The 15,396-nt window shown below is 32.0% G+C and overlaps 1 protein-coding gene across 1 annotated transcript; it reads right to left on the bottom strand.

Annotated features, from left to right (window-relative positions):
* Positions 1-880: 880 nt before the first annotated feature.
* LOC122582949 lies at positions 881-2,719 on the bottom strand. Its single transcript, XM_043755380.1, has one exon. The coding sequence runs from the start codon at positions 2,304-2,306 to the stop codon at positions 1,014-1,016; it is 1,293 nt and encodes a 430-aa protein (XP_043611315.1). The 5' UTR covers positions 2,307-2,719; the 3' UTR covers positions 881-1,013.
* Positions 2,720-15,396: the final 12,677 nt, after the last annotated feature.

Here is a 15,396-nt window from a genome sequence, read left to right as displayed (position 1 = left end):
TCAATATGAGCTATAATTTTTAATATGTAGTATAGAAGTATAGATACAACTAAATTCGATTCAGAGTATATATATTTTGTTTTCGCATGTGCGTTATGAGTTAATTAAAATGTAACTGTATTAGTTCATTAGTTGTATTTAGTTTATTACTTTTGAATTATTGAATTACTTTATAATTCTACTCAAATATTATGTTGGTGTATATTTACATTTGACTGCTACGAAAAAATTTGCCCCTTATTAACAAAATTCCAGGATTCCCTCTCGTGTAGAACTTTTCTTCAAACTTATCACAATACATAACACCAAAAAAGAACATACATTAACTTGGAAATGTTACATGTGTAAAGTATACTATACATTAACATGGAAATGTTACATGTGTAAAGTATACTAGGGCATGCTTGGTTGGATGTATTTGGGGGTGAGGAATGAATAAGATAATCATTAATAATGTTTGATTAAGAAAAAAGTGGTTAATCAATACTAAAAGTAGGTAATGACCCATTATACAATAATTTGAAGGGAATGACTATCAATATCTCACTCCTTCTCTCACATCTCATTATTATTATAATTATTAATTATTATGATATAATATATTTTATAATGATAATATTCCTTACCTATTACGACTCCCTTACCCTTACCATTTCCCCTTTTTGAACCAATCACCCCTAAGTAATAACTTAACTACAGAGTTACATTGTAAGATGATTTCTAAAAATTAAATGTAACAAATTTTATAACTGGTGTACGGATAAAACTGCAGCAAAACTTGATAGAGTTTAACAAACCCATGACAAATCAAAACAAGCCAATGATAGAAGATTTATTAAGAACATATTGACAAGTTATTTGAAGGACAAAAAGTGGGATGTTTCATTCTAAACATCTATTGATTCATAGAATATGAGCCTACGAGGTACAAAATAACAAGCCTATGTATGTTTAAATTCTAAACAACTCGTATATATACACAAGAAAAGAATTATAGCTATAATGAAATTAAATCAACCATTGATGGAAGATGGATCACTAGTCCTTTTATGATTATGAACATTAGATGATGAGTATTGATGTTGAAGTTCAACCAATTCCATTTCTTTCTGTTTTAACAAAAGCACCATTCTTTCATTCTCAAGCTTCATTCTTTCATTCTTTAGTTTTTCCAACTCCATTTCCCTTTCCTTTTTGCAACTAAATTTCAACCATTTCAATCTTTGTTTCTCTAACTCATATGATTCACCTTGATGCCTTACTCTTTGTTCCTCTAATTGCATCATCTTTATCTTCATCCATTGCCTTTTTTCCCATACACTCTTTGTCAAATCTTGAATCACTAGACTTACTTCACTATTGAATTGTTGTACTAAGTTCTCATTAGTACCATCATTTTCCACCATTTTAGCCCTTTTTCGGCTTGTTAAAACATCGCCTTCCTCTTCCTCCCCCTCCTCGTCCTCTTCTTCTCCCTCATCGTCTTCCTCTTCGTCCTCATTATCGTTGTCATGAACACAAATTTGCCTATGTTGTGGCAATTGCTCAATGGTGGTAACTTCTGGTGGTGAAGAATGGTGGGCTACACCACTCCCACCACCAGCACCGCTGGCACCACCACCACCGCCACAACTATTGTGATAAGCACACATTTCCCTAAAGAAAAGATGCTTAGAATTAAGCAATTTTTTCGCTTCTTCCTTCATTTTCGCGGGTAAATGATCCATGGTTTCTAACAAACTTTGATTCTCAACAACTTTACAAGCTGTCCCTTTTCCTAAAATATCATTCACCCTTTTATATCTTTTATTTAAATCATTAAATTTATCTTCACATTGTTGTGGTGAAACATAAAAACCTCTTTCCATCATTGCCCTGGAAACTGATTTCCATTTCCCTTTCTTTTGCATCACCCCACCCCCACCACTACCACCACCACCACCTTTCTTCTTCACCGCCGTGTCCGCCGGCGGTTGCTCAGCCGCCACCTCATCTCCGATGTAAAAGACCACCATTATCAATAACCTCACCATGTTATCTGTCCATTTCATTCTTTGCCATGGTGATCCTTTCTTTAACATCCCATCACCACCACTTTCCTCGGTGGTTGAGGGATTATTGCCATGAGGCTCTTCTTCATCACTAACCGGAGAACCTCTTTTTTTAGAAGTATATACGGCGGCGAATGGTGGTTGTTGGTGGTGGTGGAAACTAGGGTGGTTTTGTTGATGGTTTAATGACATTTCTAGCCCCATCAGTCCGGACCCTTGAGAAGTATTAGGAAATATACCATTATTATTTTCCATTTTACTAAATTTTTCAAGACAGTTAAAATTAAACCAGTACAAAATTAATTTTTTTGAAAATTACCCACTAACTCAAATGACATGTGGATGATAGCCCACAACTTAGAATCTTGAAAAATGCTGATTAAAATCACAAGAAGTTAAAAAAATAATAAATAACTTGTGCCAGATCAAATTTTGAAATAGACCCACTAACTGAAATGATGTATAGATGAATACCCAGAATTTAGAATTTTTAAAAAGGTGTAAATTTTGTGAGTATTTGAGGTAATGATGATTGTAGAATTGCAAGTAGTAGTGGTGGAATTGTATGTAGATGGGGTGTAGTGATATAAAAGATTTTGGGGCAAAGGGGCGGAGCCGCGGAGCAGCTGGTTTTGGTTTTTGGTTTTGGGAAATTAGTTTTTCATACAAGTAGCTGCCCATTGTTTTGGTTGTATATCTTTTGCGCCACCCTTTTATTGGTGTTTGCCTGTTTGGATATGTATCGATTCATGTATCTATCGGGTTGGGGATATAGTCCACCGAAATTCTAAAACCTTCAAACATATAAATTTTTATTAGGCTATCTCCAATGGAGAAGTTTGTGCATATTGGTCGAGATCCTTTCCTATTCTTTCTTGTCTATAGCATTTTTGTCATTGCTTATCCATAGTCTATATATCCTTCACCAAGGATATAGTTTTTGATGTCCACAGCCTCTTTTTAACTTTACATTTCATTCTAGGATATGATGTAAGGATATGTAAGAATGTTTGTATGGTTGGAGATAAAATTAAAGGATTTTAAGGATTTGTAAGAATTTTAAGGATTTGTAAGGATATGATGTGGCAGTTGAAGGATGTCTAAAGACATCCTTAGCATTGGAGATAGCCTTATAGACAACCCATAGTTTAATTGCAGTGATTTTAATAGTTAATGGTTAGTTGTTAACATATGAGACCATATAATGATATTTAATTAGACGGTATGGAACTTAGGACTTTTAAAACCCTTATAATAATCCACTTTTTTAAATATAGTAAATAAGATTCGAACTATGATAAATTTTTTTAAAGTCAAAAACCTTACTAATAAAAACATCCACAATGGTAATTTTACAAAAGCTTTTTGGTATAAAAAATTGTAAGAGTGTGTAAAATGTTTTTTAAAAAAAACCTTTTACTTTAATGGTAAAAAGCTTTCAAAAGCTTAAAGTTTGATATAATATAATTTTTTTGATGAGAGAAGAAATGAAAGACGTTATATTTGTCAACCTACTCTTGTTTTTAATCTATCTCTACACTAAATTAATATATTTTAGAGTTAATTGCAGGATTCGTCCTTATGATTTACTCGTTTTTATGGTTTACATCCTTGTTCAAATTTGTTAACCAAATACATCCAAACTATCAACATTAGTTGCATATTTCATCCCTTTGGCTGATGGCGTTACTTTCATGCCGTTAAGTCGTGGCACATGCACAGCACACGAGGGCAACTTTGTATGTTTTCACCCAACCCCACCTGCCCTTTTCCTCTTTTTGTATCGATTAAAATATATCTCAGCCCCCATTGAAAACACACATATATTACACACACACATGTGTATATAATTCTTTAAAAAATTCAATCCTAATCTATCCATTTAATCAGAAAGCTTCAAAACTTCAAGATTTATTCCACCTGCTGCTAGCCAAATCACCACCTCCATGTCAAACCGCCCCCCTTTCTTCTATTTGTCTCTCTCTATACCGCCATCATTTGCCAACCATATCTATATATACATTAATTAATTATGGTTCCTAAATTGATATGATAATTAGGAAGATGGTACCTTTGATAATTGGTACATTTTTGTAATGTTCGACTGAAATCACCAAAGTGAGAGGGCTGCACTTTGACTTTCATGATAAAGATGAATAAGTTTATAAATTCAGATTCATGGTAAATGCTAAGCTTGAAAGTTTTAGTTTTTTGTCATTGTAATAATTTGTTCTGTAACTTTTGTGATTTTATCTATTTAAATTGTATGTTTGATTTTAAATTTTTGATTGGTGTTTTGATTTTGCTGATGATTAAATGATTTTGTGATTTTATCTAATTTAAATTTTGCATTAAATTATTGGATATTAGATTATTGTTGTTACTGAGTCGGTTATATGAAAATGAAAATATGATAATGATTGAATTTTTTTGTACTACTTTTTTGTCATGATTATTATTATTGGGTTATTGATGATTCAATGCAAGGAATCGTTTATGAGGGTTCTGCAAGTGTAAAGGTAAAGTGAAAATTACCAAAGTGTCCTCATATGAAAGGCACGTGATGACACTTAACGGAAAGAAATTGACGGAGTCAGCCTCAGGGATGAAATGTACAGAAAAGTTGAGTAGTTTGGACCTATTTCACGAAATTTTTTGAGCAGGTATGTAAACCACGAAAACAGACAAACCACAGGGATGAATCCTGCAATTAACTCTATATTTTATTTTCAATTTCAAGCTTTTAAAAGTTTTTTTTTATTGGAGTGGAAAGCTTTATCTAAAAAACCTCTTACACACTCTTACATAATTTTTAACAAAAAAGTTTTTCAAAAACAACCATCGGAGATGTTCTAATTAGATTGGTAATTGATACTAATAATTGATAATTAAAAAAAATGCATAATTTACTATCACTGTTATCACCAACACTAGTTACCACTCACATCTCACGTACTTATACACACATTGACTTTTTTAGTTCAACTTTCATATGTTTTGAACCCTTAGAAAATTTTAGCCCATTATAACTTTATAAGGGTATAACTTGGCTAGTCCAGTGTGATCTGCTTTAGCCCTGTTGAAGATATTATCTGTATTCTACATTTTTAAGCCCATTCCACATTTCTACGTGCATAATGTGACGTTTTAACCAAAAATAAAAAAGAGTCTGGTTCTTTTGTTTTTTTTGGTCCTGTCGATCATATACGATTTCTTTTCTTTTCTTGTGCCCGTTTTCATAATAATAGGTATCAATCCCAAAACTTGTACGAGTATATTACTTGTATCCCCAAAGCATGCTTAAAATACTAAATATCGGATATAAAATCTTATAATGTGCATTAGTGTTTTAGCTGGATATTGAACATGTGTTATTATTATATTAAATAAAAAGTAGTACAACATTTTATAAAAGATTATTTCTTTGGGTAATAAAGGTGTTATTGTAATGAAAATTGTACATACGTAACATAAAGTCTGAAGACTAAACCTTATACTAACTAAATTCAATAATATAATGTATCATTTTATTACCTCAAGTGATATGGGACTATGGGATGCTAGAGACCTCAGTCCACGTTCCTTATTATCACTTTTAAGAGAAACCTTTAAGATATCATTTTAAAAAAAAACCCTTGAAAAAGATCAAACCCGGCCAAAACCAAGATGTATATAATTGTATAGTCTAAAATGACACTAATATATAAAATCATTAATTCCCCAAGATACCAATGACATAATTAAAGTAAATATTGAATAAACATTCAGTTTCGTCAATACTTTAATAGTAAACAGTATACGGGAAAGGTTAAAGTGTAAACAACCTTAGCTCTAGGAATGGCAATAGAGCGGGTAATACTATACCCGAACCCGAAAAGAAACCGATACCCGAACCCGACCCGATACCCAACGGGGATCTTATCGGGGCATCCTATTGGGTTATATGGTTCACTACATGGTAAAAAAAGAATTATGTGATAATGAAACATAACGTAGAGTAGTGATTTAATATGAAAAAACATGAAAAATGTTACTATGATGAATGAGAAACATATTTTATGATCGTGGTGTACCTATTGTAATAGCCATACGATTGTATTTGAAGTTACAAACATTTACAGAACAAGTTATTTTGCATATTAGTATTTCTACTATGGTTTTTTTTCATTATATGTAGAAAAGCTTTTTTCAGATTTTATGTCTATCTCTATATATAATAAAAGAAGATTGTTTGTATAAACTTTTTATCTATGTGGTATGCTATTATTTTTTTCTAAACTATTTTTAAAAATATATGATGTTATAATAGATTTTCTTTTTTAAAAAAAAACTATTTTTTATATTAGGCAATATGTCATTTATTTTTTCTTTCATATTACTTTTTTAACCTTAATTATTTTTAATTAACATGAAAAATAATATCATAACTTTTAACTTTAGTTTTATATCTACCATTGATTTATGATAGTTACTTTTTAATTTTTCATCAACCCAAACAGTTTTATTAATGTTCATCTTTACAAGTATGTTGTCATCTCCGTACCAAATTATAATGTATTGACAACAAATTAAATACATATTTCTATATATTTTTTGGTTTTAAATTTTTAATTAAGCGTCCCGGGTTAAACCCGGATTGATTAGCTAGTATAAGATAAAAATAAAAATAAAAACCTCACTAATAACCCTTATTCTTCTGAATTATTTATACTCCCTTAATAAGTAAACTACCCCACCCCCCTTTTAACACCTCTACCTTTAAAATGTCTTTTATGCCCTCCTAATTTACACTACCCTATTTTTTCTCCATCACGCTCATTACACACACATACGTTCATCCGATTTCCGATTTTCTCTCCCTCCCCGCTTCTCTGATTTTCTCCCCCCATAAACACCATCCACCACCGCCCCAAATACCACCATCCGCCGCCGCAATCCACCTTCTATGTACGCTATTCCCCCATAAACACCATCCACCACCGCCCCAAAAACCACCATAAAACCACCGCCTGCTTATTTTTTTTTTCATCGCCGCCGCCCCACAAACCACCGATGTTTTTTTTCTTATTCCGCATCGCGCGGGTACAACGCTAGTTACAGTATGTTAAAATTGTTTTTGCTTGCGTCAAAGATGTTAAAATTCATATAGTTGATGAGATACCGGACCAATAAGTAAGATTGATCGCTTCGGCTTTGCATTAATTGGAATTTTTTGAGATGATCCAAACACGTTATTTATCTATACTTCTATACTTTTATACTACTATATAAAAATTATAGTCTTATGTTGAAAAGTTTACAATTTTGGGACATGCGAAATTACTATTTTATCCTTCTTTCACAATCATTCCATAATTTTTTAAAAGATGTTCATTATCCCTAAAAATCAAAAATCTTTGTATCAATTACCGCCACCACCATCCGTCGACGCCACCACTTCACAACTAATGTCATCGCCGCTGCGTTACATGGGTATCATGCTCGTCATTCAATAGTGAACTTAAACATAAACTTCTTGTGGATGTCCCAAAACATGTGGGTATAGATGAGATGAGCTATTTCATTAGGAGTTAACAATGTTCATTTCACTAGTTTGTTTAATGAAATGATGTTCAGATGTTTTTAAAAGTGACATGAGTTCGAATTTTTATTAGGTACACTTTTTAAGATAGCTATAAATAGATATTGAAAACTATCTCGAACATACAACGGACACTTATACATACTTGTTTGATATACAAACTCGAGATCGGTGTCAAGGCCACTCAACCTTGTATCACACATGTTTGATCTTAAGATCGAGCAGTTTTGTAATATAGTTGTTGATAACACAAATAAATATTTTTAACCTTAGTCTACAATACACATGTACAATTATTTAGAAAAAAAAAATGACCTCTTCAAAAATCACAATGAACAAAAGTACTCTCCTATAACTTTTGTCCTATAACTAAAAATATATTTCCCAACACAAGTATTAATTTTGTCTTATAAATTCTTTTTCACTACTTTCTTTTACTTTTTTTAACGCTACTTTCCTATAATTATTTTTTTCAAATCGTTAAAATCACGAAGAGCATTTCTAAAGGAAAAAAGCTTTTAAAAGCTTTTTTGAACACCAATCTTTTAAAAAACCCATTTACTCCAATGGGTAGCTTTTCTAAAGCTTTTTTATGACTAAATTCATAATTATTGCTAAATATATACAATTTATCCCCATCTATTTAGAGTGGAAAATATAACCTCTTTTTAATTTAGATAAATGTATTTTATATTTTTGTTTGTAAAATTGTAGCATTGACTAAGAATAACATATAATGAATAATAGAAACATACAGTATAACTTTTTTTTTTCTTCTATAGTAGATTCAATACAACAACAATTATATATAATAAAGGAAAGACCATGAATGAGAATAAACTAACCAATAGGCTAAAAAGAAATCGAATAATACTCGATCGTCTTGTCGCTTTATATTTACATTACTCGATCTTTTATGTTTTTACATTTATATATTTATTTATAACTAAACTATGATACTTCCATATCATGTCAAATGAAAACTTTGTTGGCATGTTACTGAAAGATAGAAAATGAGTATAAAACAAAAATTACAATTAAACAAGGTTAGAAATAGAACATGAAAAGAGGGGTAGAGAATTTCAATTTGAAAAAAAGCTTTTCATCAATAGCTTGATGTTTGTCAAACTTTTGATGGAAAAAGTCTTTGTAGCCAATGGTAAAAAGCTTTTTAAAAAACTTTTTTTCTTGAAAAAAGCTTTCCATAAAGCTACCTTGGAGTTTTAGGATTGGATTAGTTGGAGAAATGGAAAAGTCTAATTATCCTATTAATTTAATTGTCCTATTTTGACCGGTCAAGTCTTTTTCTTCCGACTTTAATAGTAAATATTTTGATTCTGTTATATATTAGTGAATGAAAGTTATATCAATGAAAAGTACATTTAAAGCTCAATCACGGTCAAAGTTGAAAGAAAAAGACTTTAAAAATCAAAATATGACATTTAATATGGGACGGAGGAGTAAAAGTCTGGACACTTGTTTGAAGCGATGAAAAACTGTCTCACACAACCATTTGAAGTTGAATTGATGTTTCGTAGTTGGAACTTGCTAGTCTTCTCGAATTCAATTCACATAATTTAATCAATTAAGTGTTCAAATATAAAAATTTTATGTAATGTTTGTTAAATTTTTACTTTCAGTAAATGTTTATAATTTTTACAAAACATGTAAAGGTTTTTTTTTTTTTTTTTAATTTTAAATATGAGATTATTACCTAAATAAACAAAGAAAAATGCCTATTTTATAAATTAGACAAGCTTTTGAAAAATTATGAATTTAATCCTACGGATTCTTTTACCCAATCATGTCTCACCATTTGGCTACTACCTTTCGCTCCGCCCCACACCACCATCTTCTTCCATTTTCTCTTTCTCTTCAATTCCTTAGACTATCCGCAATGCTTCAATTGGAGAGGAAGCATTTGGTGAGATGGAGGAAGCATTTGAAAGGATGCAGTAGAGAGGAAGCATGAAGGGGAAGCACGAAGGGGAAGCACATGCTTGGCCAAGTGCACTTAAATGTAGGGGTGTTCATCGGTTCGTTTTTCGGTTATTCGATCTATTTGGTTCGGGTTTTTCAGTTTTTTTAAATTTATTTTTCAAAACTAAAACCAAACCAAAACCAAATTCAAAATTAAAAAACCAAACCAAAAACCAAATTAGAATTCGGTTCGGTTTTGGTTTAAAACCAAAAAAACCAAATATGAAAAACACAATTTCAACTTTTTTTTTTTGTCTAAGTTTTGTTCAATCAAAAGTAGGTTCATAATTTCAATCTTCACCAAAGTAGTAATTTAGACTTCAAACACAATATAGATAAATAAGTAAACATAACTGAAACTGCTAAATTGTTGTTTGTCATTATTTTTAAAAAAAATTCCATCGAGTTCTTCATCGTTTGTCAATTGAATTTTTCTAATTTCAAGAAAAAATTAACATAACAGACAAATAGATATAAAAGGTAAAAAAAATACATTAATAAATATCCATACAAAAAAATATATGCATTAAATATTTTTAATAATACATAATAATAATATAAGTTATTTGGTTTTTTTGGTTTAACCAAATTTATTATCATATAACCATAACCAAACCAAAAATCACATATTTAATTCGGTTTTGGTTACGAACCAAACCCAAAACCAAATTCAAAAACGGTTTGGTTTTTTTCAGTTTTTTAAACGGTTTGGTATACAGTTTAACCACGTAAAAACCAAACCGTTAACACCCCTAATTAAATGCATCCACTAGTAGGCCCCACATGAATTAAATATAACTTTTTATAAAAAAAAGCCACATGCTTTATTAAAATGCATCCACTAGTAGGCCCCACATGAATTAATTTGAATATTTGTATTTTACTTTTTTTAGGAAAATGTAATTTTTTTTATGTAATGCAAGTTTTTTAAAAAAAAATATTATTTAGCTTTATCTTGTTTTATTACTGTTTATTATTTAAATATATTTTTACATTTATTTATTAAATATTTTTTAAGATTATAAAATAAAAGTTTTTAATCTAAAATAGAAAAAGAAATGATGATGTGGAAGAGAGAGGTTGCATGTGGAAAGGATGAGTTGGAGTTAAAAAAAGGAGAGAGAATGCATATAGGAAGAATGTGTAAAAAACTGATGTGACAGTGATGACTAGAATGCATGTAGTAAATGCAGAACGTTGCATTGTGGGTAGTCTTATGCAAATTTCTTTTAAAAGTGAAACCACCCATTCCTTTCCTCTTTCACATAAACCATCGAATCAATGAAGTTAATTATTCCGTTGATTCTGAACATTTGGTTAATCCCACCGGATCTATTTGCTAAGTTCCCATGTAGGTTTCATGTTTAATTAGTAGTTGTTAGCTATATATAATGTAGGCTTGTTTTAATTATTCAAGCACTAAACAGGACCATGCTTGTTTCACATATATAAATCGCGACGGTGGTCACGTGGACCTTGAAGGCATGTTCACATTTGGCTATATGCCCTTGAGTAAACACTCCGTCTTCTTCGGTCAAAATAGAAATAGGAAAAAGAGGGTGGTTCTTTTCATTGGAGGGTATGTAATTCTTCTTATTATCTTTCTCATTGCAAAGAACTTTTAAGAACGTTTTCTTATTTACTACACAAAGGTTAAAAAGAGTCCGCGGGCAACCAGTTCCCTCTTCCAATTCAAATCCATCCTTGCTTGTAATAAACAATTAAAGGGTAGTTTTGTACAATGGCAAATTCTTCAGAAAAAATTATGTTTATATTTTTACCCTAAAACTTAACTTTAAAAAATTCCATACAAACATAACCATACAAACACATGTGTATGCAAAATGTACCGAGACTCTACTTTGTGACCGACTCCAACTTTTTATCGTTATGAAAATAAGGCCTTTGCGACGTATCCATTACCCCATGCAGCGCACAAGATTAGATTTTAGCTCCAATATGGTGCGCGCATTCGTAACCTTGTTTGGCGCATAAGACCAGAACTGTAACACCTATGCGGCACATACTTACATCAGTCCAGAATTTTGCCCAGTTAATTTAGCCCCCTTTTGTGACCATTTCATACATTTTCTTCTTTTTCCCTTTGGAGATGTACGGACCAAACACCCCTTAATCCCCTGTTCTTTTATTTTCTAGACGGGTTTTGGATACTAGAGGTTTGATTATACTTCTTAGCGGTGATGATATACCGCACTGCAAATTCTTTTATAAGATTTTTGTCAAGATAATATCATGACATTTGAAAAAGAAAAACAAAAAATATATGTAAACAAAATATGATGAGCAACTTACATATGTACCTTTAATGTGTAATTAAATGATATGTTATACTTTTGGGATGGTTTAGTACTACTTGGAATGGAGAATAGTGTGCAAGTAAGATTCGTAAATGGTTTAGTAGTTTTGGTACCATTTTAAGCCCTGTATTTAGAATGGTCAATGGAATTAATTTATCCATTATAAGCTCTTTTATTCACTCTCTCTTGTATCCTAGCTTCTCGCTAGTTTTGATATCTTATATATGCCAATTAATAATGTGTTTGTTGGTTGCTAGGCTTACATATCTGTCTATGCAGTGTGTGAAGCAAGCTGCAATGGGATTCAGAGCCAGGGGTGTAGCTATTGATATTATCGACTTCTATACAAATGAACCACCCCGATATCCTATTTCTAACTCCTCATATGGAAGTACGGAGCTTGTGGCCTTAGTTTACTGGTGCAATGGTAATGACAATGACAACAGCCACATTGTACACGTTGGATCAGGTTTCTATTCTTGACGCCGTGTCCAATTTATTTGAAATAACTCCCTTTCAGTCCGAGTAACAGAAGTCCGACTGTTAAAAGGAGAGTTGGAGCAGAAGAATCAAGTGCTGCATATGTGGGGAATTAAAAGGAGAGCTGTAGAGGCCTGATGCATGCATGGCTTAATGCTACCTCTGATTAATTTGTTCCCCTTTTTTGGTTGTTGAAATGCACTGTTAAATGTAAATGAACTATGCTGAATTGCTTATGACTTATTATTACAGTTAACCATTCAACAATGTTTTCTTCCTCTGCACATTTCATAAAATCACTAAACTAATCAACTCACACATTCCAAAAAAACCCAATTGCAAATGATAACCATCAAACTATGAACCATTAAATTACAGAAAAATAACCTGTATCCATCAATTCGTCGGTGACAGGAGTTTCTGGAAGAAAGATAAAAGCATGTATTTTCTGTAGGTTATCTATCTTTTCCTTTTTGTATAACATCATCGTGTTTTTCGTATGATTTAATCTGTTTTAGAATATAATGATTTATTGATCTGCTGTAGGCACCGTACCAACCTTAAAGAATCATCTTCATGGCGGATGCTGAAGTATCTATCTGGGTTGGGTTTATCCCCTTTCTTTCTTTATCTGTTTTGCTACATATTTCAAAAAACTCTAATTTAATGATATATATTTCAGTTTATAGTTATTGGTGTCGTTAGGTGCCCCCTGACTCTGATATATTTCAGAATCAACGTGACGCTATTGAATTCTATTTCAAAGCCAATAATGTACGTTGCCCTTTGTTTGATTCTACTTTTTTGACATAAATAACTGATGATTACCTGAATATTACTCGTAATTAATATACCGTATGTGTTTTGTTTTGTTACAGGAAAATTTAGATACTGTTGTGGGTTTATCCCACCGGATCCATTGGAGAATTAGTTGCCAAGTTCCCGCGAAGGTTTCATGTTTAATTATATATATATGTAGAATTTTTCTTTTTTAGTTGTTATTCAACCACTAGACAGGACCATGCTTGTTTCACAGGCATAAATCCTATAAGAAAAAGAGGATGGTTGTTTTTGTTGGAGGGTATGCAATTCTTCTTATTATTTTTTAGTTTGTATATAGATCTCTTACTTATTGCAAAGAACATTTTCTTATCTAGTAAACAAAGGCCAAAGGGTAAAAAAGTCAACAGTCAACCAATCCTGTCAATAGTCAACGATACTATGTTGCAAAGTATTTCTTGAATTGTAACTCTTCCTTGTATAGCTAACCATTAAATGAATGCATGACTCGGGATGCATTGAGTACACCACACCAATTAATTTTACTTCCATAGTTCCTTGTATCGTTCCAGACCCTACTCCCCCCTCCCACTCCCACTATTCAATCATGTCTATAACCTTAGCAGTAAGACTATATCTTTGCAACATCAATCATAGTACCAGTTATATAGATGCTCAGGGTACATACATTACACCACATATCATGCCAAACTGATGTACTTCTACCATTTTCTAATTTACAATAAACAATGTTTCCTTATAAGGTCTCTAACTTTCAAACGGCCCTTCCAACTCCAAGATGCCTACCCACTAGACCCAATCTCCAAAATAGATCTACCCTTCAATCTGTCAGTTTCAATCTATCTAACCCATATGGACTGCTTTTTAGTACATATATATTCCAAATGTGTTTGTTGAGTAAAACCTCATTCCAATCATTCAAAGACTTTAAACCCCGTCTACCTGATCCTTTGGTAAACAAGTATCTTTCCATGCAACTCTAGCTTTACCCCTAGTAAACTCACCACCAGAGAAAGCCTTTAAGAAGGTTTTTAATATCCTTAATGATCGACCCGGCAGGAACAGAAGCCCAGTACAACTCCATTGACGATAATACAGATGTAATCAGTTGCAGTCTTTCACCACATGACAAACTCTTTGTTTTCCAATCCATCAACCTTCTTTTTACTTTGTCAATCAACTCTTGACAATCTTTAGTACCTAAGCATTTTGTAATTAAAGGTACACCAAGGTACCTAACGGGCAGTTTCCCTCTTTAAACTGTATCAACTTAAACAATTTGGTCTTTAACATCCTTCTTGACATTTCTAAAAAATATAGAACTTTTCCCAACATTTGGATACAATCCAGAGCGCCCACTAAATGCTTCTATATTATATTTTATATGTTTGGCAGAATTAGCATTGCCATAGCACATAGCCAGCAAGTCATCAGCAACACATAGATGAGTAATTCCCAATTTTTTACAACCCCAATGATATTTGAGACCCCTGTTCTCCATTAGTTTTTTCCTAAACATAAGAGTAAAATCTTCCATAACGAGACATAGGGTCTCTTTGTCTAAGTCTTCTAGCCCCATTAAAGTATTTCACCATTATAATATTTACAGAGAACTTTGTAGTTGTTACACGCCTTAAAATCCATTCACACATTTTGGTAACCAATTCATTTAGACCCTTTTTGGTGACCATTTCATACATTTTCATTTCTAGGTTTCTTCTTTATCCCTTTGGAGCTGTACGAACCTAGCACCCCATAATACTATGTTTTTTAATTTCTAGATGGGTTTGGATACTGGGGATTTAATTATACTTCTTAGCGGTGATGATTTACCACCCTTCAAATTCTTTTTATTAAATTTCTGTCAAGAATCAAGATTATGATGAGCATCTTACATATGTACCTTTAATGTGTTATTTAGTGGATTAATATGTTATAGTTTTGGGATGGTTCAGCAGTACTTAACTTTTGTAAAATTTAAAATTAAGTTAACACTTGGAGACGAGTGTGCAAGTTAGATGGTTTAGTAGTTTTGGCACCATTCGAAGCCCTATTTAGAATGGTTAAAATGGAATTGCTCTAATTTCAATCATCCAATGTAATCTGTTTTATTCTCTCTCTCACTCTCTCTTGTATATATGCTAATTAATAATGTGTTTGTTGGCTGCCAGGCTTACAAATCTGT

This window comes from Erigeron canadensis, chromosome 9 (assembly GCF_010389155.1).
Source record: "Erigeron canadensis isolate Cc75 chromosome 9, C_canadensis_v1, whole genome shotgun sequence".
Classification (NCBI taxonomy): domain Eukaryota; kingdom Viridiplantae; phylum Streptophyta; class Magnoliopsida; order Asterales; family Asteraceae; genus Erigeron; species Erigeron canadensis.
Note: the sequence above shows the minus strand (reverse complement) of the source record. Positions and strands in the feature narration are given on the sequence as shown.

Bases quoted from the DNA above. Each gene is read 5' to 3' on its own strand.
- LOC122582949 (XM_043755380.1), bottom strand. From the start codon at position 2,306: ATGGAAAATAATAATGGTATATTTCCTAATACTTCTCAAGGGTCCGGA.